General features: G+C 38.6%; 1 protein-coding gene across 4 annotated transcripts in view; it reads left to right on the forward strand.

Moving 5' to 3' along the window:
• Positions 1–2130: 2130 nt before the first annotated feature.
• The window catches only part of Btla (B and T lymphocyte associated), a 29191-nt gene continuing 6962 nt past the window's right edge, over positions 2131–24359 (forward strand). Inside the window, exons 1-4 of one of the 4 annotated variants that reach the window (NM_001037719.2) lie at positions 2763–2887; positions 17470–17790; positions 21132–21167; positions 22579–22737. In NM_001037719.2, coding sequence (NP_001032808.2) covers positions 2779–2887; positions 17470–17790; positions 21132–21167; positions 22579–22737 — 625 coding nt within the window. In that variant the 5' untranslated portion in view covers positions 2763–2778. Of the gene's footprint in view, positions 2888–17469; positions 17791–21131; positions 21168–22578; positions 22738–24359 lie in introns of all 4 variants that reach the window. The other 3 variants (NM_177584.3, XM_006521907.4, XM_006521908.4) reach the window with 3 other exon arrangements.

Raw genomic sequence — 24359 nt, forward strand, 5'->3', positions numbered from 1 at the left:
CAATCAGTCAGGTTCCAGTGATCCTTTTAATCCAATGGATCACAACTGTGTATGTTTTTCAAAATAGGGCTCTCTGGCCATATCTCTGTGGGATCTGAATTCAGTAGGCTAAGGGCAGGCTGTAGGGTTCATCGTCATTTTCTAACTTGTATTCTGGCTGGTTTGATAGGCACCACTGCTAGCAATAACATTGGTAAGGAAAGCACATACATGCATTAGCACGGCAGTGGGTTTAAATGTGGATAGGTACTTCTGGGAGAAGCTATGGAATATTATTTGGTACATAAGGGGTTAAAAATCAAGACTAAGGAGTGTTTGACTCTGTCTAACATTGTTGTATTTAAGTTTGTGATTGCTGCTCTTCTGGTCACCTGGAGAAAATATTACAGAAAATAAAGCTGCTTTATAATTCCTGAAAGTAACAGACTCAGCAAGTGAGGAAAATAATTTGCTATGCAAGCAGCTCTTGGATTTTTGTGAAGATAAATTTGCATTTTCCCAAATTCCATTTTTCTTTTTGTCATTCAACATGAAACTGGCAATGGACTTGTGTTTTTAAAACTGTTCCTAGCATACAAAAGAAAGCATTTCTAGGAATGCAGTAAACTCATTAAATTTGTGCATTGACATGGAAATTACAAGTTTCGGATTAAACAGTACATGATTATAATGGGATGATTCGAGATTTAAAAAAAAAAAAAAACAAAAACAAACCTAGCTACTGGATAAGTTATAAACACAAAGCAAGGCAGACTTATCTCTGAGCAATGCATTTTTGAATCTGGCTTCTTTCATTTCTACCCTAGAATAAAGACAGGAATGAGATTCTGAGTCAAAGTCTTGGCCAATGGCATTTGCAACTGTGCAGGGATAAATAGCCACACACACTGATAAAATATCAGAATGGACATCATTTCAAATTCGTGAGAAGTTTTATAAGATTGCTCCAAATGTTATCTACTTCGTATGAATTCCTTTGTATGAAAAGAAAATCATGAGGCTGGGTAGATGGCTCTGTCAGTAAAGCTCCTTCCGTGCAAGCCTGAGGACCTGTGTTCAGATCCGCTGCAGCCACATAAAAGGCCAGTTATGGTCGTACATTGGGGTGAATGACAGGCGACTCCTGGAGCTCATTGCCAGTTACTCTAGCGAAATGGATGAGCTCCTGGTTCAGTGAGAGACTCTGTCCTAAAAAAAAAAAAATAAAAGTAAGGGGCAGAATCATTGAGAAAGATGTCTGACCCCTGCATATATCCAGCAGAAAGCACACAGCATGTTCATACACCTACATAAACATTTACATACACCCACACACACCGAAAGAAGGAAGAAGAGGAGGAGGAAGAGGAGGGGGAGGGGGAGGAGGAGAGAGAACAAGAACCACTAGAGAACTATGATGGTCTGGAGTTGACAGAGTTTATTTGTGGTTTGGATGATATCTCGAGCTTTAGGATGGGTGGTGATTCAAGGCTTTTCTTCGAAACCTCTTAGGCTATTTTAGAGGTACATTGAGCCTTGTTTCTACTGCCAACAGGAGTTTTGCACCCCATTCTGAGCAAGGAAGGGGGATGAGTTGTATAAAATGAACCATAAGCAGGGTGCTTCCTTGGTCAACAGTGCAGATTCTAGGAGCTCTGCAGACTACCTGTATCATCTGGCGTACCAGGGGTGCGTGAGCATCAGCATGGATTGGCTGAGTTCCTTAAATTCTGGAGCGGCGTTCACTCATGTTGGTATTCCAGCCACTGTGGCTTATCTGGACAAATATGCAATAGGTACCCTAAATGGAGTTTGGCCTTGGAAGGGTACCATTAGCCTCTGAGGGAAAGATTTCTCAATTTCATTCAATGAGTTAAACTGCACAGGTGCCACCTCTCCATTTGGAATTACCAAATTCCTGTTGTTATAAGCTAGTGATTGAACGTGGGCTGCGTGCCCACAGCCCCTCAGCAACCCTGAGCTATCCAATTTTGAACTTTTTCCATTTCTTACTTTACTGCTTCATCTCGACAACAACCACATAAAGCATGCGGAAAATGAAAGTTTCCTCTAATTGGCACTCAAGTGCTCATTTTGCTTAGAACTTTAATATTTAGGAAGATCGTGTAGCTAGTACTAACGGCAAGCATGTATTCCGTTGATAGGCATCTACAGACTGAAGAAGGAGGCCCTTCCCTCTTCTGTTGATGAAATGCACCCTGTCAGTCATTTTCTCCATAACGTCAGATAAGTCTTCATTGGTTTCATGACAAGGAACATTCTCATCTTACTGTGCCTTTATGGGAGCATGGGGGGAGGGTTGTAAGATACATTACACTGATGAAGTATCATAATCACAAACTATAAAAAGGGGAAATATATGCTTACCATAGGTACTTTTTGTATGAATTTCCTGACCCTGATTTGATCAGAATCTAAACCTAAAGACTGTAACAATTTAGATCTTTTTTTTTTTAAGTTTAATTGTTCACTTTGAGAAAAACCTCAAGGTTATGCAAGAATGGTGGCAGAGCGGAAGCAAGGAGCCAGCTGCTTTGCACATCAGAGGGCTTGAAAGAGAACAGCAGGTCGGATCAGAAACAAAACCACAGCAGGGCCTCTTGCTCTCACAAATCCTTCGGACTACTCACACTGTCCTCTCCCACCAGGTCTCCTGATTTGATTTAAATTAATTAATTTATTTTGGCCTAAGATGCTGCTAGTGTGAATAACGTGACCCAGCTCTGAAGATCTCTAGGGAGGAAGAGGAAGTTTGCCCTTACCTGACACGTGCTGGGAATGAAGACAGTGCCTGCCATGCTTGGGACTCCTCGGTTATTTAGGGAATTCTTCATCCTCCATCTGGGCCTCTGGAGCATCCTTTGTGAGAAAGCTACTAAGAGGAATGGTAAGGGACCTACTAAGAAAGCTGGTTTTCTTCCTCGGGGTTCCTGTCAGTGATAGTTGAGCTTGCTCTGTGGAGAGGGATGTTCATGTCCAGGGCATATATAGCTCAGAGTGATGAGTCCCTTTTGCTTCTTGAAAACGCTCCAGGATGTGAGTGAAGTTAGGACATGCTACTCACCTGGCTACAGAGCAAAAACTGATCCATAGCTGGAGCTAAGTTTCCTAAAACCAGGTCCTGATGGTAAGTGAAGAGATTTGAGCAGATGTTATAAATGTGTCAGTACAGATTTGTCACTATTACAAAACTCTCTGTGGCTGCCATGCTAACAGAAAAGACTTGTTACGTTCATGTCTTGGTATCAGATGTCAGCAGGATGTTGTAGTGCTTACTGGGGTGGGAAAGCTTTTGGATACTTGTGGTTATAGCTGTGGCCATGGTTACACTCAAATAATGTTCAATCTAAATAGACTGCCTCCTTCTTTCTGTGGGGTATACTATGAGAATACTGTGGGGTGTACTATGAGAGTACTAAGCAGGCTTCTCGATGTGAGGCTGAAGAGTAAATCATGAGTGTCGCTTTAGTTTGTCTGGACAGGATGATTTGTGAATGGTCGCCAACTGAAAATAGGAAACAATTCTCCATAGTTTATGAAGACAAGGTCTGTAATGCTTGGGATCCTTGGGTTATTTATCTTCCACCATCACACGTGTAGCAACTGGGCACATTCGTGTTGGATTGAAAAATAGAACCACTGAGGTCCTGTGGAATGTCATCTTGAAATCTGGAACTGTGAGGTTTAGGATTCAATGATCTGATGTCACAAGACCACCTAGCCAAGAGCAGAGTAGAACTTCTTCTTAGTCATTCAAGCCCTTGTTTATTATTACCCACCTCTGAAAGACAAGAGGAGTCAAATATTAATTCTATTTAATTCTAAGGGACCTCTTGCAGACTGGACTCTGTGAAACAAAGGAAATATTTTTAATTTTATAGCACAATTGGGGTTGTAATTCGCATTATATTCTTCTACCCAGTATGTTATAATCTGGTATTTATTACGCACAGAAACTTGGTTATCAGGTGGGAGTATTTATTCCCTCTGCTACTTACATTATGAACTCAGTTAAGTTTCTTCTCCTTTCTTAGTTTTCCTTTCTTCATTAAAAAATATATAATTATACCTAGCAGTTGGCCTTTTCTTATACCTATAGTGCCTAGCTATGGTAAGTAGATGCAATTAAAGCTTGATAAATGTTAATGGTGACCTTTGCCAATAGTTTTTTCCTTCAGTACCTTTGATAAAATCCAATTAAATGAGAACTTAGGTTTAACATTAAAACCTTAAGTAGATCTAGTTTTAAAAATCGCCAAATGCTATAGATATTTAGTTATGAAGTAAGATTATAATGCAGGCATACATTGTAGAATGTTTAAATCAATTGAGCTAACTTGCCTATGACCTTACATACTTATCATTTTAAATTTACCAGATCTTAATTTTAAAATAATTAGCTGTAGTCACTGTGTTTTGACTAGAACATTTTACTTATGTCTAGCTCTGACTTCATGCTTTGTTATTAATGTCTCACTAATACTTGCTTCAAATAATTAATATTTTGTTTGAAATTTTTATCCCCAAACATAATAAATCAATATATAGAGAAAATGAAATGGAAAGATTTAGATAAGCACAGGCCAGGTGCCTTATTCAGCAGTTTTTATGGTGGATTACAATGTTGCTCATATTAAATTACTAACATAGACTGGGTGTTGATAGGATGGCTCAGTGGGTAGAGGTGCTTGCTGCCAAATCTGATAAATTGTGTTCAATCCCTAGGACCCACATGGTAGAGGGAGAAAACTTAACCTGGAATCTTGAAAGTTATTAATATTCTCTCTAATCCCTATTCATGTGTTATCCCCCCAAACACACACACACACACTCCAGTGCACATGCACACACACATGTGCATATACACATTAAATAAATGTAATAAAATATATTTTAAAAGAATATAGGTCGAGAAAGGAGCATTTGGTGAGTTTTGGAAGGGTGGTTCAGTGATAGAGCACTTACGTAACATAATGAGGGCTTAGACTATTCTCAGCACCCTGCTGTCCCCTCCCTTCAAAAGAAGAATGTAAAAAGTAATCTTTTGTAAAAATTTATTCTTCTGGACAAAACCGATAGTGGATACATTCCTTAAAATTATACTAATGACATAAATAGCCTTTATAGTCTGAAGAAGTCCTATGACTTTCAGTAACTATGGAATTCTTTACAACACTATATTTTCAACTTATTTAAGGATGGTTTAACAATATTTCCCACCGTTATAGTAATATGAAATTCTAAGGAGGTGGGTTTTTGTGTTTCTCAAGAGTGGGGAAATACAGAGAAAAACTCCCCTAGTTTCAAGACCATCATTTCTCTCCTGATTGAAGTAGAGTAGAAATCACTGCTCCTCAGGACGCCTGAAAGATGAAAATCAAGTTGAGCTGGTAGGTCTCGTTAACATTTTTTGCCTTTTCCCTAATTGCCATGTTCATCTAATGAACAACCTGGAGTTCACATCCATCACAAATAGTCCACAGTTCCCAAGTCATCAGTAGGAGAAACCGAGGTGTTCAGCTCTGAGCTGGATGGGAGTGGCTCACTTCATTTTCATTTGTGATACTAGAAAAGGAAAGTGGACACTGGGGAACAATGGGTGGATTTTTAACCACAGAGACAGAGTCAACTATATCTGGGGCTTGAGATCCAGTGTCAAGTCTGCCATCTCTGTAGCAGACTGTATTGGGGATGTGAGAAAATCAGTTGAAGGGAAGTGAAAGTGGACTTCCCTGCACCTTTCTTTCTCTTTTTCTTTTTTCTTTCTTTTTTTTCCCTTATTAGATATTTTCTTTATTTACATTTCAAATGTTATCCCCTTTTCTAGTTTCCCCTCTGAAAATACCCTATCCCCTCCCTCCTCCCCCTGCTCATCAACCCACCCACTCCTGATGCTGCTTCTTAGCCCTGGCATTCCCCTACACTGAAGCATAGAGCCTACACAGGACCAAGGGCCTCTCCTCCCATTGATGACCGTCTAGGCCATCCTCTGCTACATATGCAGCTAGAGCCAAAAGTCCCACCATGTGTACTCTTTGGTTGGTGGTTTAGTCCCAGGGAGCTCTGGGGGTACTGGTTAGTTCATATTGTTGTTCCTCCTATGCCCTGCACCCTTCTGACTTAACATACTCTTACTGAACATCACAAGGAAACACCTCTTGACACTTAGGAAAACTCATGCTGGTTTCTGATAGAATGTGAGAGCAGCTCACCAGTTCTACTGCCAACAGCTGTTAAGGCTGGCTTCCCTTCCTGAAAGCTTTGTGATCGAGGTAGAGAGGTCCTGCCATCTATGGAAGTCAAAACCCACTTGTAACAGGTAGCCAGTGCTCCCCTGACCAGAAGTATTCTATAGCTTATCAGTATGAATCATTATTCCTTGGATTCACTAAACTGTTCAAACCCTTCTGTTATTCACTGGAGATATTTATATATTAACTACCAAACTAACAGCCAGAACCTCACCCCTTGACGCATACAATGGACGAGGAATTCCATGCGATGGGATGAATGTGAAGCCTTTGACCTGGGGGGCAAAGGCAATGAACAATAGGGGTAGAAACATAAGGAGACACCTGCCACCTTGTAGACGCATAATGAAGTATCAAGAGCCAACTTTAAAACAGCCAAAGACAAAGCTGTTTGTAGTTTTGGCTATGTCAATCAAGCCTTGTTGGTCAGTGTAATTCTATAACATTTTTATTTATATAACGGAATTACAGCATGTCCCTTTGCCATCTCTATTAATTGTTTGCCTGTCACAGATCCCATTTATTACACACCACTGTTAATTCCATGAAAGTAATTAAGATTAATTTTTTAGAACAGAGGTACTTGGGGAAGATGTTTGGATTTCTATTTTGTCCCTGACACTCACTGGCTTTATAGCTTTTGACAATTACTTATGTGTCAGTTTTATAAATCTATATTATTATGAAAATAGCAATACCTGGATTTATTGTTTCTAAGTATAATCTGAGTGTAGTGATAAGAACTTTTTCTACATATTCTCATTCACAATAAGCCTTTGGGTCACAGCCTGCGTCTTGGAGTAAGCAGTGGACCTGGGTTCAGATTCTAGTTCCAAATCTTTCTCCCACTACATGGTGACCTATGGTTGGTGGCTTATTTGTTCTAAAATTCAGTGTACTCAACTTATATAAAAAGACAGTGCTAGTAACTACCTTATAAAATCATTGTGTAATATATTGAAGTAATATATGTATGATTTCTTAATTAGGATCAGTCAACTTGTAAATTGTCAAATTTTACAATGGTGCAAAAGTGATAGGAATTCAGTAGAAGATACACTTCAAAATTTTGATATCTTCCAGGCTAACAATATGTGCTATGGACAGTCTTTTGCAATGCTGTGTAACCCTACTCAACTGTACAATCACTAAGATAAACATGATAGTATACCATGTCACAAGCATTTTTTAATTTTTTTTGGTTAACTATATTCTAAAATTCCATGAGGTAACAACACTTAATTATAAAATAGACTTTATATTGGTTTATTTTTACTTACTGTAGGCTAATTTGTTTTGAATAAGTTTAAGGCAGAATAGATTAATATATGGTGCTTGATAGGCTAGGTTTGCCAAATGCAATTTGACTTAAAGTATTTTTTAAAAATTATGATGAGTTTATCAGGATGTGATTTTACAATAATTCAAAGATCACTTGTAACTATGATGCCCCTAAAAGGCTTAGCACATAGTAAGAACTTCAGAATTACTAGTCATCTCTCCATTTGCCTGCTTTTGTGCTAAACCTGAGAGGTGTGTATGGCACTTTAATAAGAGAGATTTGGGGGCGGGGGTAACTAGTTATGAGTAAGTTAGATGAGGTTCTGGAATTATCTGCTATACTGCCTTGTTTTGTGTGTCAACTTGACAGAAGTGGAGTTATCACAGAGAAAGGAGCCTCCCTTGAGGAAATGCCTCCATGAGATCCAGCTGTAAGGCATTTTCTCAATTAGTGATCAAGGGTGGGAGGGCCCATTGTGGGTGATGCCATCCCTGAGCTGGTAGTCCTGGGTTCTATAAGAAAGCAAGCTTAGCAAGCCAGGGGAAGCAAACCAGTAAGAAACATCCCTCCATGGTCTCTGTATCAGTTCCTGCCTCTAGGTTCCTACCCTGTGTGAGTTCTTGTCCTGACTTTCTTTGGTGATGAACAGTAATGTGGCAGTGTAAGCTGAATAAACCCTTTCCTCCCCAACTGGCTTCTTGGTCATGATGTTTTGTGCAGGAATAGAAACCCTGACTAAGGCATCTGCCAAACATGGCTTAAATTATTCTCTGGGTGACTTCTCAAGATCTCTGCTTGTTCCACTTTAAATATCTCTAGGAGAGAAAATACCATGGTATTTTAAACCCCAAAAGTTTCAAAATCATTGGTAAAAATAAGAGATGTCTAGCTTAATGTCTCTGATAATCATATACAACTAAATTTAAGAGGTAGTCTTTAAATTCTTTCCCAAAATGTCATAGTAACTATAAGAAATTCTAGACCTAGAAGAAACCATGTTGGGAAAAAAAAAAAAAACCAAAAACAAAAAAACGCCATCTGAGAGCAAATTCAAATGTTTCATATATGACTATAGAGATATATATGCTTTAAGTAGAAAATAATAAGTGATTATGAAAATCCTTCCAATTTTCTTATTTTATGGTCTCTGCTGTATTTTAAGTTGTTTTGTTATGAGTTCATACCGTGCGTTTCACCTGGAGTTACTTCTGTCCAGGTCCATCTGACAGCAGACTCAGCTTTCATTGATTTCTTTAGCCTTGACACCAAAACACAAGGTTGCTTTCAACAGTGAGTCTTTCACAATTGCAGTTCTGATTTACACACACACACATACACACATACACACACACACAAACACACACACATATACACACACACAAATACTTCTTCTCTAGGTATTCCTAGAATTTCTGGGAATATCTAACTTATGGAATGGGCTCATTTACTATAAAGTAATAATACATTTTACCAAAACTGCAGAACATTAAATGAGTGGTTTTTGAAAGGAGTGCAGATCCCCCAGTACAGTCTAAAGTTACTGTCTTTCTAATCTTGTTACTGTGACAGTTAGCTTATGATAAAAAGGTGATAGATGGTTACTTGATTTTTCTGACATAGTGCCTATAATTTTCTCAAGTCTTCCCTGATATCCTGGGATTGTTCATGTGCAATTACAAGGCTGTTCATAGACTAATCTGGGATGGGTGTAGGCCACTCACTCAAAGGACTTCTACATGCCATTTTTCTAGAGAAGATGCAGCTCTTCTCCTTCCTCAGTGAGTGTCATCTCTGCACTTCACTATCCTTACCCTTGAAGGTAAACAGACTATATTATAGAATGTTATCTAGAGACCAACACCTCTCTCCTGATTATGAAGACTTTTCTACATTTCTAACTTCTCCAGCATGTTTCTGAAGCATTTCTTTGTTGTTTATGTATCACAATATCTCCTGATAAAAGCTAAAGGGATTGATTCTGGCTAGTATAATGAAAGTATTAATGCGTCATTGATAATAATTTTATTTTTCTAAAATAGTTTACATTTCTATGTTCATCTCTAGCATTGTAACTCAAATTAATGTTTATTCATTTTTTTCATTGATTTCACTCAATGCAACCATTTTTGAAGTTTCTATTTGTAAGAATTTTTCAGTGGGAGGTTAGTGACTTTCAGTTGGGATTTGCTTTACAATAATAGCTGCAATCAAGGCAATGTGGTTGGAGCTATCACAGAATAACATAAGGTATTTTTAAGGAGTGCCCATGGTATTAACTGTAATGACAAGAGGACTAGATTTCTCTAGGAGTGGGCTTGGGCTCAGATTGCTCTTTCATAACATCTTTCTTGAGCAACTCAACCAGGGGTGTTTCCCCTTCTTGAGGATCTGAAAGACAGGAGATTTATGTCATGTCTACGGTTAATTGTAAAATTCTGTTAAAAGCCATCATGTTCTTACATAATCATAGGCAGTGGGATGTCCACATCTTTAGGTTATGGACAGTAAAAAGGTACAGTATCCATACTATCTACTGTCACCTATCACAGTGTATTAGAAGTGCTGAACAATGTCCATGTTAAAGCATTCCACACAAGAATATTTTTGGTTTAAGTTCTAACTAATTAATATGTTATTACTGAGTTTCAATAATATGTATGTAATTTATAAATTAATATGTTTGTAATATTTATCTTCCACAGAAATTTTAGTTTACATGAAACTTAACTTATAGACCTGCTCAGACAGGAGAGCTGGCCCTGAGCACATGCGAATTCAACTTCTTGTGCTCAGAAGCACTTGAGTTTGATTTTGGCCAGTGTCCCCACATTGTCTGTGATAACACATATTCCTAAAATGGTTTTGTTTCTTGATTTTATTTTAACATTTCTGATCATTTTATTGTTTGTTTTCTATTGTGATTTCTGAAAGTGTATTTTTTCATATGGAGATAGCAGTTGTTCAAAATAATGCAACCCAGACTTCACATTTGCTACGCTACCTAGTTATGAATCTCTGTATACAGTTCATGTAGAATAGAACACACAAATAACTTTTGGGAGCCCTTTAAAGAGACTTGTCTATTTCTAGAGGCTCACAAAGAAATGTATTGGCATATGATATCCTAAGGGTGGCAGCTAATTTTTTTGTCTTAATGTACATGTCTTTATTTTTTTAACATTTAAAATTCTCTATCAGATATGAATGTTTGAGAAAAGCAGCAAGAACAGTAATACCAAAGACAGAGTGAGGAGGAGTTGGCAGATAAGTCAGAGGTAAAACAGTTGTGATTATGCCCTCTTCAAAAAATATTTGCTTGAAAGAAACACTGCAGTCAAGTGTAGCTGAATGCGTCTTAAGTGTCACACAGTTGACTGGCATATTTTGAGGCAGGTACAAAGGAATACTCATGTATTCTTTGTCGATGTGCTTGTCAGATAGAAAATCAGAACTGTGACATCTGACTCGGGGAATTATTCTTGACCCACTAATGCCAGTTATCGGCTTTGAAGGTAATAATTAAAAAAAAAACACCTAATTTGTACACAGAAGGGTTGATCTTGATTTCTAATATGGTAAAAAGCATTCATCTTCTATGCATTTTGACACTCAAGAAAAAATTCTGTGCCAGCTGATGTGATGGTCAGTCACCCTTATCCTGTGGAAAAGAATAGAAGCCACCATGTTTCCATCATCCCGTTCCTGGTCAGTGACGTAGTCAGGGCTGGTCACTACCTCTTCCCTGCATGTAATTCATGTGCTCCTCTCGAGTGTGTAGTCACAGAACACTAACACGAGCAGTATGTTCAACTGTGCTATTAGCATGAGGTAGCCGTTCTCTGCCTGAGTGGGAAGGCAATCCATCACAATATGGACAGAGAAACAGAAGATCAATAAGATTAAATGTCCCAAGTAGACACACTGCGCTGTCATTGGAAATGACTATGGTAAGTAAATGTTCCCACTTTTCACCAATTTCATGCCTTTTGTATGTCTGCCCAAGTTGAACTTCACATTTTTTTTCCTCCGTGGCTAGAAAAAGTTTCAGTGTCCCCCCAGTTGCGCTTCTCCTATTCATTCTGAAATAACCAAGGAGCTCTGTCACTTCCAGAAAATTGCAGCCCTGCTGTGCCTCTGTTCCCTGAATTGCTGTGAGGCTTTTGATCTAACAGAAAGCCCCTTGCCTTTCCACTTCCTCAGACTCCAGTACCTCACCTGTCTCTGCTCTGATGGTCAAGGGTGGTTCATTCACCAAAGGGCAGCCCAGCCTTCCAGCAAAGCATCATCCCCCAGCAGCCCATGCCAACTGCTTTGTACCCAGGGACAGTGGGATTCTCCCACCCTTGAGCATGTTTCTTTTCCATATGAAGGCAAATTCCACAGAGGCAGACCTCGTTCTCAATCCCTAGAGCCTCTAACAATGAGAATATGAGTCTCATTATATGAGACCTCAAGCTCAGACACATTTGAAGGGAACAGAGTAGTACATCGTAGATTGACTTAGAGAAAGTACTTCTCATGACATAATAGTTTCATGAATCGAGCAGTAAGCTCACTAAGGACGATAGATATGTGTCCACAGCCACCTCGTTGTTCAAATGTACTCATGAAAATGAAAAAGGATCTGAGCTGGCTGAGCTCTCTTAACCTGAGAGAGGAAATGACTTTGGAGACAGGGTTTCACTTGGCCTTCCCACCCTTGGCTTCCTTGCCTTTTGCCATAAATCTGACCACAGCAGGTATTGTATTGTCAGGTGCTTCCTTTTGGTCAGCAGCCTTACCCTTTCTCTTCAAGTTTTTGAAAACCTCATCCTCATAACTTACCTCTTAACTTGCTTTCATGTTTATTCTAGAAAATCTGAGGCAAATCAACTATGAAGCCTTAAAAATGACGTTGTTTGAGAATTCAATATAGTTTGAAATAAGTCAGTAATCAGAGATGCTAAAGGTTCTCTGCAGGTTCCTAGTCTCCACATGACTCCTGAAAATTCAATCAAATTTCAGTTATTCCATGCAGGAGTTGATGAGATCTGGGCAAAAGTTACAGTGAGGATTTACTAAGTGTTAGGAAGTATTTAAAATAAGGCCTCGAGCATTCTTCATTTTTAATGGCGCTTTGACTGTAATTTCATTTAGGCATCATTATAGCCCATAATTCCATAAATCTCTTCAGAAAAAGTACTGAAGGATGGAAGTTAGTGAGGAGGCAGAGTAAGTTTGTTGGCATGTAAAGAGTAGTTCAAAAAACAGGAAAAGGCAGGGTGTGGTGGCACATGCCTTTAATCCCAGCACTTAGCAGCAGAAGCAAGTGGATCTCTGTGAGTTTGAAGTCAGCCTGGTCTATATAGTGAATTCCAGGATGGCCACAACAAAAAAACAACAAAACAACCACAAAAGAAACCAAGAAAAAAATCACAAAGGTGGAAGAAAGAACGTGAAATACTTTAAGACCCTGTGCTTAGCCTTGTGTTTAATATAAAAGGAAAAGGATGAAAGTGCCACGACGTACTTAATAAAAAGCGATCTTCACTTGTGTTGCTTATTGTGTGTCTCCAGCTGAGGGAATCCAATCCAGTAATTTCTAGATACCTTAGACATACAAGTTATGTGATGTGACTGATGCCCAGTGGCTTCTAACATTGTTATGAGCATGCCTTTCCCCCCAGTCCTCTTAAGGGTGGATCTCCAAAGGGACAATGCAGTCCTTCAGTTGTGAGAATGAACTCTTACAGGAGACTGCACCTGAGCAACCCAACCTTGAGCCTTTGAAGCCAGTCTCTCTTTTGAAGTAGCAATGCTGGTAGAATCTTTTGTAGACCAAATTGCATACTTGTTTCAAGAAAGGGGTGTGATTAAACATAATTTTAAGTTTTATACTTTTTTGTTGTTCATATAATATAATTATAGGTTAATTATCAAATAATAATGACATTGTAAAAGCTACGTGTAAAGTAAGGTAAATTTGGCATCTTATATTGTCTATCTTTTCTGCTTAAAGAAAACCTGTTTTTCTTTTTTCTTTTCTTGAAGATAGAAAGCTATTTTTTATTTAAAATTTTTTTCATACACTTTTTTTTTCTGAGAAGGATTAGGGTAAGGAAAAGTATAGTCAATATATATTATTGACTACTTCCTCCCCTAGTCTGAACTCCATCATCGTTTCTTCCTCCTCTTTTTAATGGGGATAAGTAAACAAAAGTGTAATTAAAAGTAAAAAAGAAAGTCAAAGATTTAAACCTTGAGTGAAGTTCTGTGGGTTCATGGAGAAAACCTGTTTTTCATGTGTGTTGGCTTCAGGTTTACTTTATGTGTTGCTATTACAAGGTAAAGGAGAATAAGTTAATGATAAGAATAATAATTTGTAACTTAATGATAGTAGAGCTTATTCAATGACATAGAAAATTTAAATGGCTTTTTAATGTTATATGTTGATTTTTGTTTGTATTTGTTTTTTGTTTGTATTTGTTTTTTGTTTGTTTTTGTTTGTTTTGGATTTCTTTTTAAGACAGTGTCTTGCTATATAGCACAGGTTGGCCTGAAAATTGCCATGTGATTCAGGCTGTCTTAAAATGAGCAATAATCCGTCTGCTCCAGCCTCTGAAGTACTAGTATTAGACATATGAACAACTACTCCTGACTTGTGCAGCTGTTTTTATAAACTGTCGGCAGCTACCAACTCAAGGTTTATAAGTCATTGGGATACACATTTCCAGGAGAAAAGCTTGCTTCACCTAAACAAAAGGAGGTTTATTTCCAAAATTATCTGTCTGGGATGCAGAGATTTCTGAAGAGGTCAGGTGCTGTTTCTCTTTCTGCTCTGTAAAGTATACAAACATAGGCTGTCATCAAAGCATATCCTACCTTGTGAAAGTTACCCTAATTATATCCTGAGGATGGTCATCCTCAGACAGATTCATAGAGAATATTGCAAGACAGTATTAAGGCCATCACTAAGAGAATGCTTATTATATATACTACCATATCATCTGAAAATAATGATACTTTCTTTTTAAGATTTATTTATTTATTATATGTAAGTACACTGTAGTACAGAAGAGGGCATCCCATCTCATTACAGATGGTTGTGAGCCACAGTGTGGTTGCTGGGATTTGAACTCAGGGCCTTCGGAAGAGCAGCCAATGCTCTTAACCACTAAGCCATCTCTCCAGCCCCATAATGATACATTCACTTCGTCCTTTCCAATTTGTATTCCCTTGATCTCCTTCAGTTGTCTTATTGTTCTTACCAAAACTTCAAGTACTAGATTGAATAGCTATGGAGAGAGTGGACAGTCTTGTCTTGTTCCTGATTTTAGTGGAATGCTTTACCTTTCTCTTCCTTTAATTGGATGTTGGCTATAGACTTGCTGTAAATAGCCAGGCAAAGCTTCCAGTGGTGAGACTGGGACACAATCCACCCACAAAACCTTCGACCTATAATCAACCTGTATGCAAGATGTACTAGGGCAATATCAGAACTTAAAGGAGTTCTGATATTAGTCTAACTTGAGGGGTTAGTTAACCATACCATGAGAGGGAGCCCATCCTGCATGGCCAGGAACTGGAGGCTAAATAACCCAGAGATATAGGGTAGAATAATGAGCTACCCCCCAAAAAAACAAAACAAAACAAATAAGACAAATCAGTAAATGATTCTTAATGATATTCTGCTATTCTGATCAGTGCCTAGCCCAATTGTCATGGGAGAGGCTTCATCCAGCAGCTGATAAGAGCAGATGCAAAGACCCACAGTTCAACATTTGGCAGAGCTTAGTGATCTCCTTAGAAGAAGGAGAGGAAGGACTATAGGAGCCAGAGGGGTCAAGGACGCCAGGAGAACAATGACCTACAGAATCAACTAAACAGGGCTCACAGAGAATGAAGAGGAAATCACCAGGCCTGCGTGGGTCTGTGCTAGGTCCTTTGCATATATGTTATGATTGTTTAGCTCGGGGATTTTTGTTGGGCTACTGGAAGTGAGGATGTCTCTGACCCTTTTGCCTGCCCTTGGGGCCCATTTTGTCTTAAGGAGTTGCCTCATTCAGCCTTGATAGAAGGGTTTGTTCTTAGTCTTATTGTATCTTGCTATGCATATGGCCTGCTCCTTTCTGAAGGGAAGGGGAGGAGGAGTGAATCTGGGGGTGAGGTAGGGGCGGGAGAAGGAATGGAGGGAGGGGAAAATGTGGTCAGGATATAGGAGAGAACAATAAAGAAAAAAAATTAAACAATCAACTTCAAATAAAACAAAGCTAAAAAAGAAATGGAAAGGGAAGGAAAGAAAGAAAGAAAAGAAAAACACAGGAAGAAAATTACTAATATCAAATATTGTAGAAATGATCCTGATTTCACTTAGTGGACTGTAGGAGTGCTGGTATTAGAAAATGTGATTACTAGCTAAGAAGTAAAACAAACAATACAACGCTAGTAAGTTATACAGCAACGACCTCGTTAAGACTTTAAAGTCTCAAATTTCTTAATTAATAGCATATAATCATGGGTATTCTCTTCAGTATTTCAACATCATCTGTAAAATAGGATTTATGATATTATATTTTGGGAAAGCATGAAATTGTTTGTTTGTTTGTTTGTTTGTTTGAGGCAGTGCTTCTCTTTGTATCCCTCGCTGTCCTAGAACTTACTCTGTAGATCAGGCTGGCCTTGAACTCAGAGATCTGCCTGCCTCTGCTTCCAGAGATCTTGGATTAAAGGCATTCACCACCATCACCCAGTAAAATAATTTTTTAAAAATATTTTTATTAGGTATTTTCCTCATTTACATTTCCAATGCTATCCCAAAAGTCCCCCATACCCTCCACCCCCACTCCCCTACCCACTCACTCCCACTTTTTGGCCCTGGTGTTCCCCTGTACTGGGGCATATAAAGTTTGTGTGTCCAATGGGCCTCTCTTTCCAATGATGGCTGACTAGGCCATCTTTTGATACATATGCAGCTAGAGTCAAGAGCTCAGGGGTACTGGTTAGATCATAATGTTGTTCCATCTATAGGGTTGCAGATCCCTTTAGCTCCTTGGGTACTTTCTCTAGCTCCTCCATTGGGGGCCCTGTGATCCATCCAATAGCTGACTGTGAGCATCCACTTCTGTGTTTGCTAGGCCCCAGCATAGTCTCACAAGAGTCAGCTCTATCTGGGTCCTTTCAGCAAAATCTTGCTAGTGTGTACAATGGTGTCAGTGTTTGGAAGCTGATTATGGGATGGATCCCTGGAGATGGCAGTCTCTAGATGGTCCATCCTTTTGTCACAGCTCCAAACATTGTCTCTGTAACTCCTTCCATGGGTGTTTTGTTCCCAATTCTAAGAAGGGGCAAAGTGTCCACACTTCAGTCTTCGTTCTTCTTGAGTTTCATGCGTTTAGCAAATTGTATCTTATATCTTGGGTATCCTACGTTCCTGGGCTAATATCCACTTATCAGTGAGCACATATTGCGTGAGTTTTTTTGTGATTGGGTTACCTCACTCAGGATGATGCCCTCCAGGTCCATCCATTTGCCTAGGAATTTCATAAATTCATTCTTTTTAATAGCTGAGTAGTACTCCATTGTGTAGATGTACCACATTTTCTGTATCCATTCCTCTGTTGAGGGGCATCTGGGTTCTTTCCAGCTTCTGGCTATTATAAATAAGGCTGCTATGAACATAGTGGAGCATGTGTCCTTCTTACCAGTTGGGACATCTTCTGGATATATGCCCAGGAGAGGTATTGTGGGATCCTCTGGTAAAATAATTTATTTTTTAAGGCAAGCATTTATTACGTGACAGTTGTGTACCACACTGGAATACTGAAGGTAAAGTATAGTTAAGAAAATTGAAGCAAATTATAGAATTAAACATGAGAAAAACTTTAGTGAAAATTATTGCAATGATACCTATGGTCCTTCTAAGAGTGAACACTGATTCCAGTTTTGTTTTTGTTTTAGATGAAGAGTGTCCAGTGCAACTTACTATTACGAGGAATTCCAAACAGTCTGCCAGGACAGGAGAGTTATTTAAAATTCAATGTCCTGTGAAATACTGTGTTCATAGACCTAATGTGACTTGGTGTAAGCACAATGGAACAATCTGTGTACCCCTTGAGGTTAGCCCTCAGCTATACACTAGTTGGGAAGAAAATCAATCAGTTCCGGTTTTTGTTCTCCACTTTAAACCAATACATCTCAGTGATAATGGGTCGTATAGCTGTTCTACAAACTTCAATTCTCAAGTTATTAATAGCCATTCAGTAACCATCCATGTGACAGGTAAGTGATCTACCCCAGACCAATCTATAGCTTTTTATTTTTATCATGTTTTTCTGTGAAGGAGACAATTCAGACTTTTGGGTGCTTCAGTTAGAAGTTGGAACACTTTTGTCACATCCACAGTCCACCACATCCCCCCAGATCAGAACAGTCATAAGCACATAAAATAGGGGAGAAGACTGTGAAGCCAAGAACAGTAGAAGAAAAATAATGGAAATCACTAGTCTCTTGGGAGAAAGGTTTACTTGTATAACCCTGTCTGTCCTGGAACTCACGTTGTAGACCAGGCTAGCCTTGAATTCACAGAGATCTGTCTACCGCTGCCTCCTGAGTGCTTGGATTAAAAGCACGTATCAACATACCAGATGAAGTTACTGACTGTTTTGTAGAGATTAAAACATTTATTTGATTATTTGACAAGTTCAAAAATAGATCACAAGTATTATTTTCTTTTTTGTATTCATTTTTTTCTGTTGTTGACTTTTATTGATTAGAGTTTATAGAAGTTATGTTTGGATGCTCTGATGGGCACACACTTTTTAAAGTACTGATTCATACTTTGCTCACAGGACGAAGAACATGCAAATAAGTGCATGTTTTGATTCCTTGTTGAGTTTTAGGGAATAGGCAGAGTTTCCACGTCCTCCCATTCCCTGAGTTTTTCCATTGGTTCTAGGAGCAAAGACAAGACAGGCAGGTAGTAAGCTGGGAACACTCAAGGTGAACAAAACCTAGACAAGTAAAAATGAAAAGGCAGGAATAATAGAGGGTAACAATCAGCTTATGGACATCTATCTCCAATACTATACTCCCTGCTGAGAAACTGGTTCCCTAAAGAATGGAAACTTCCATTCATCACTGAGCTGGAAGCTCCAACTAGAAAAATTTGACAAGACTAAGAAATAAAAGGTACTGAAAATGGAATGGGAGTAAAAGAATCTCTTTTCATGCATGAAATGACCTTATATTTAGAAGAAAATGTATAAATGTCCATAAAACTACTAACATTAATATATGAGTTCAATTTTAGGAAACTGTATTAACACATAAGAACTAATGGGCTCTACATACTAGCAATGGATAATCTGAAAAGGTTGTTAAGCAAACAATTCCACTTATAACAGATCAAAAAGTACAAGGTACTTATAAGCAACAGACTTGTAGACAGAACCAATAAAGCATGAATTAACAAAGAAATTAAGGAAGATATAAAAATATCATATTGTCATCAGTTTCAAAGACTTAACTGTTATGGAGATGACAGTCCCCAAAATCCAACATCATTTTTATCAACTCATACTTCTGAAACCTTTTAAAAGAGATGTAAGAGCTAATTCTAGAATTCACATCATATTGGAATAGACCAGAATAGTCAAAATAAACTTGATAAAGATGGGAATTGGAAGAGCTCTCTATTTCAAAACTTATTATTAAAATATAGCTACTTAAATACTGTGGTGAGATCAACATGGTAGAATTGATAGTCTAGCATAAAACTCTGTATATGATGAATTGATTTTTTACATTATTTTTATTTTCTGCCTATGGGTGTTTTAGCCAGCATATATGTCTGTGTACCATGTATATACCTGGTGCCAGTGAGACTGGAGTTACAGATGGTTTTGATCTTCAAGTGTGTTCTTAGAATTGGACCTGGGTCCTCTCGAAGAACAGACCATGCTCTTAATCACTGAGCCATCTCTATAGCCCCTCAGTTACATTTTTTATTTTTGTTTTGCTTTGTTTGTGTTTTGAGACAGGGTTTCAGTATGTAGCCTTGGCTGGCCTAAAGTCAGGTTGTAGACTACGCTGGATTTTAGCCCTACTTTCTATTGCCTCATCTGTGTACGTGTATACTCATGTGCACATGTATGTGTCTGTACCCATGTGTATACAAAAGCCAGAGGTTGACATCTGGTGTAATCCTCACTTGTTCTGCCCCTTAATTTTTTGAGACATGGTATCTCAGTGAACTTGGGACTCAACTGAATAGTTAGGCTGGCTAGTGATCGCCCAAGATGCTCCTGTCGGGGCTTCCTTAGCACTGGATTACAGACAGGAGCATCCCTGTTCTGTCTTTACATGGATACTGAAGATTCAATGCACACACTTCAAGATCACACATGTGACTCTTCTCCCCAGGCCCAACCTTGTCTCATGTCTATCATCATTCTTTCTACATCATTGTCATCCATTTAAGAAAATCCCTTTTTTTTCAGAATATCCATTTTTATATCTATCACAGCTATACTTTTCCTTTCAAGCCCAGCTTATTGCCCAAGTTCTCCAGGAAGCTTCCAGGCTTATCCTCCATGCAGTATAAGTTATACTGCAGTCTGTTGATTTGCTTGCTGTTTAAGGTCATTTATCATGCATTTCCTTTCCTCATTGCATTATATAAAAATCTGTCAAATTCCATAAAAGGTTACAGAGCCTTACAAAATAGAAATCATGTCTCACTTTTTTGGGGGGTTGTTTTTCTTTAGTAGAAGTGAAGTAATTTCTTTTTAGAATTAGTTTAAATTTTAGCTGAATATGTAGAATCCTTTAGGGAAACAGTGATTACCAGGAAAGAGTAAAAATATTCATTTTATTTCTGAACCTGAGAGTGCTAAGGGAACTGCTTATGGAGTAAGGAAAGAAATATGTCCTGGAACTATGGACATGCTTGTCATTGGTACATTTTGGAGATATGGTATATGTATTTTGGTTTTTTACCCCCTTGAAATCTCTTTCTGAGGTGATATTGGGAATGTTTCTGTTTTTGCATATGACTCACACTCATATGCAAATAAGAATATATATGTGTGTATATTATATATGTTATATATATATATATATATATATATATATATATATATATATATATATATATATATATATTGATTTTTTTCTGTGCTTCTCACTTGTCCCAGGTCAGTTTCTGATCAGTGGTAGAGGGTGCAGGGAGATGAGTGTTGATTGAGAAGGTAGGAGAGCTACCATCTTTGTTTCTGAATCTGTACCTGGAATGTCACCCAGGGCATCTTTTCCCTGTGGCCATCCACACTCTCTTGGAGCACTTGCTGGTTGCATATTATGTTATATTGTAGGTGTCAGAGATCACACATGGCCTGTTTGTCTTTATGTTTAAAGAACGAGGAAGAGAGGACCAAGGAAGTCAGATGAAGGTGAAGATTTGTGAATTATGCAAGCTCAACTTGGCCTCGATGTTTGGATTCTCCATTGATGTGCCAATACTAGAGTCCTTTCTACTTAGCTCTGGCTTTAGAGGTAACTTTGAGAATCACCTCTGTGTTTTCTCAAGCCATTTTAATATTTAATCTTGTTTTCTATTTCAGAAAGGACTCAAAACTCTTCAGAACACCCACTAATAAGTAAGTATCAAATCAATCAAAATTAGTAAGATAAATAATGGGAATAAGGTCTTCTTAAATGAGTTTGTTTGTATTAGATTATTATATTATTGTCTGCCATCCAACTGCCTGCCCCAAGACAACTGTGTGTGCCTTTGGCTGCTTGCCAACCTAAAGAGCAGCTGCAGTACATTTGCCACCATTCTGTGTCACTAAACTATATGCCCATTGTATCCTCCCCATTTTTCCCTGATTGTTTTTACCCTCAAAGAATGGATCTAGGGGGAAAATCCAATGTAATCCAATACTTTCCTTAACTGTTTTTGATACTGTGTTAATGGGGACCTTAACTCAGAATCCTCGCACATAAAAAGCAGTTTCACAAAATCCATAGATAGTTGAGTTGCTTGATTGCTGTGCTGTGGTGATGGAGCGGTATCCTGTGTGATTCAAGGAGTTTGGCAAGCTCCTGGGCTCTCTTCACTAGATGTAGATCATCTCCCACCTTGTGATACCAGAAATGTCTCCAGAAACTACCACATTTCTAGGGGATGAGAAATTTTATGGTTGAGAACCCCTTCAGTATGCATTCAGATAATTTCCAGTTTACGTTATATCATTTAAAAACCACTATCTTGGGCTGGAGAGATGGTTCAGTGGTTTAGAGCACTGACTGCTCTTCCAGAGGTCCTGAGTTCAAATCCCAGCAACCACGTGGTGACTCACAACCATCTGTAATGAGATCTGATGCCCTCTTCTGGTGTGTCTGAAGACAGCGACAGTGTACTTATGTATAATAATAAATAAATCTTTTAAAAACAAACAAACAAACAAACAAACAAACATCCCCACTATCTTTGATGCACTGAGTTGTAGATAAAAAAAAAAAAAACTCCTAAGTTTCAGTCAACCTTGATCATACAGTGGCCTGGTGACTGTTAACACTGATAGGCGGAAATGAGCACTGACTAGATGTCAAGCAAAGCATCCTTGGTGGAAATGGAAGTATTTGCTGTTTGGAGGTAATAGCTTATGAGAGGAAGCAAAAGCACAGCATCAGGAAGCTGCCTGACTGGTGGTCCTTCCACCATCCACAAACTATCTGACTTAGAGCAGTTTTTGGAACAGTAACATTCTTCTCAGGTTATAAAGCTGCATAAAAAAAGATGGCTTCCCAAGGTACTGAAATAAATATATAAACAAAGTGGCCTGGCAGATCGGTTTGTTAGAACTGTTATGGAGATCCTTCTACAAATGACTCATCCAAGAAGAATGTGAGACCATGACAAAAGATTAAAAATAGCAGGTTGAGGGTCCTGGGACCACCAAAGGAGAAATTAGGGCTTAGCCTGCACATTCCGTCTGTGGAATCACAGCAATACAAGGGGTGTTGCCAACTCTAATGTTTCTCAGACTTTTTAACTGTGTTCAGCAGTATCTGACATCCCAGATGCCACCAATGCCTCAGGACCATCCACCATGGAAGAGAGGCCAGGCAGGACTTGGCTGCTTTACACCTTGCTTCCTTTGGGGGCATTGCTTCTGCTCCTTGCCTGTGTCTGCCTGCTCTGCTTTCTGAAAAGGATCCAAGGTGGGTTGCAATTTCCCTTTGCCCCATGTGCCACACATTTGGGGTTCTTTTTCTAGGGCCAATAGAAATAACAATAGCTGGTTATTGTTTTCTTTCTGGATAAAGATTCTCAGGGAACTACTAGTTTCTACTAGAAAACTGAGTGGATCGATTTAAGCTCCCACCAAGCATGATAAAGCATACTTACCTCACCACAGTGCTAGCCAAGGGTTGTGGCTAAGCATACTCCAGGCTGGAACTTTCTCATTCTATATACACCAATCTTAACTGTGTATAAGAAGGCATTCTCCTAAACTTTAGCTAAGTCAAAGGACTGGTTGTAGTAATGTCTTGAATCAACATGTCTAATTTGAGATGTTTGGTTTCATCCCTTTCCACAGCTATACCACATAATTCCAGTGTTACACACCCTATCTAAATAAGGAATCATTGTCCCAGAAGGAATTCATATGTGTATGTAGTTTCTATTGCTATAAACACATGCTTGAGTCAGTTTTTTACTCAATAACACTGCATTTGAGAATGTGACTTGCCTATAATGAGAGATGTGATATATTTTTAAATTATTTTATTTATTTATGTTGCAAATGTTGCTTCCCAGTATCCCATTCAAGAGTTCTGGTCAGACATGTGATATTCTGAAGACAGCTGGTTTTTTTTTTTTTCCTTTGAAGTTATGTCTCCTTTGTCACCACTGAGTAGTTAAAATCAGCAAGAGAGGCATGTTGATCTGGTCCATCTATATTCACTAATTCTCTGCTCTTCTCCATGTCTTCCCCTCCCCTTTTCTACAATACCAGCCACAGTGTAGCTATAGAAACTGAGCCGGACAAAGCATCCCTTTATTTGGCTGTTACAAGAAAAAGCTTTGTCTGGGCCAAATTGCTTCTGGCATTTTGAACTAAGTGCTTCTGGATCCCGGAGCTGTCTTAGAGTTGTAAGGAATCCCTCTCTGCATCTGTAACCATGAAGCCCTTTCCACGGTCTTTTTGTGGCTTCATATTTCCTAGGGCTGCTAGAACCTCTCTCTGAGTGATGAATAAGAAACTGGGATAATCTTTATTGGACCTCATATCCAAAGGAAACTGGGAACATGTATATGTGAAGAAGCATATGTGAAATTTTTATATTTTTATGGGTTGAGAATTTCATATATGCATATAGTATATTTTGATATTATTCACCCCACTCATTTTCTCTTATCCCTCCTGAATCCCCTATGGCCCCTCCCCAAATGCATATTCTTTTAAAAAATATATTAAAATCTGCTGATTCCAGTTTGTATTGCTCTATACATATGGTTATGGAGATTTATTGGGAGGTTATATTTATAGTACCAAAGATTATACCACTAAAAGAACTGACTCTATGTACCCTACCAGCCATCATTTGTCATCAGCTAAGGATTACAGGGCTCATGTACTTGGATATTGGCTGGTTTAATCTTGTAAGAAATAACAGGTATTAGGAGTTAGTTGGTACAGCAGTGTATTCATGCCCAGAAGATAGTTTTTCCTCCAGTCTTCTCCAACCTCTGGCTCTTGCAGTCTTTCCTCAATATTACTTGAGCCTTGGGGGACAGGAGTATGATATATGTCTCATACATCACCAAGCCAACAGAA

Source organism: Mus musculus, chromosome 16, assembly GCF_000001635.26.
Source record: "Mus musculus strain C57BL/6J chromosome 16, GRCm38.p6 C57BL/6J".
In the NCBI taxonomy this organism is placed as follows: Eukaryota; Metazoa; Chordata; class Mammalia; order Rodentia; family Muridae; genus Mus; species Mus musculus.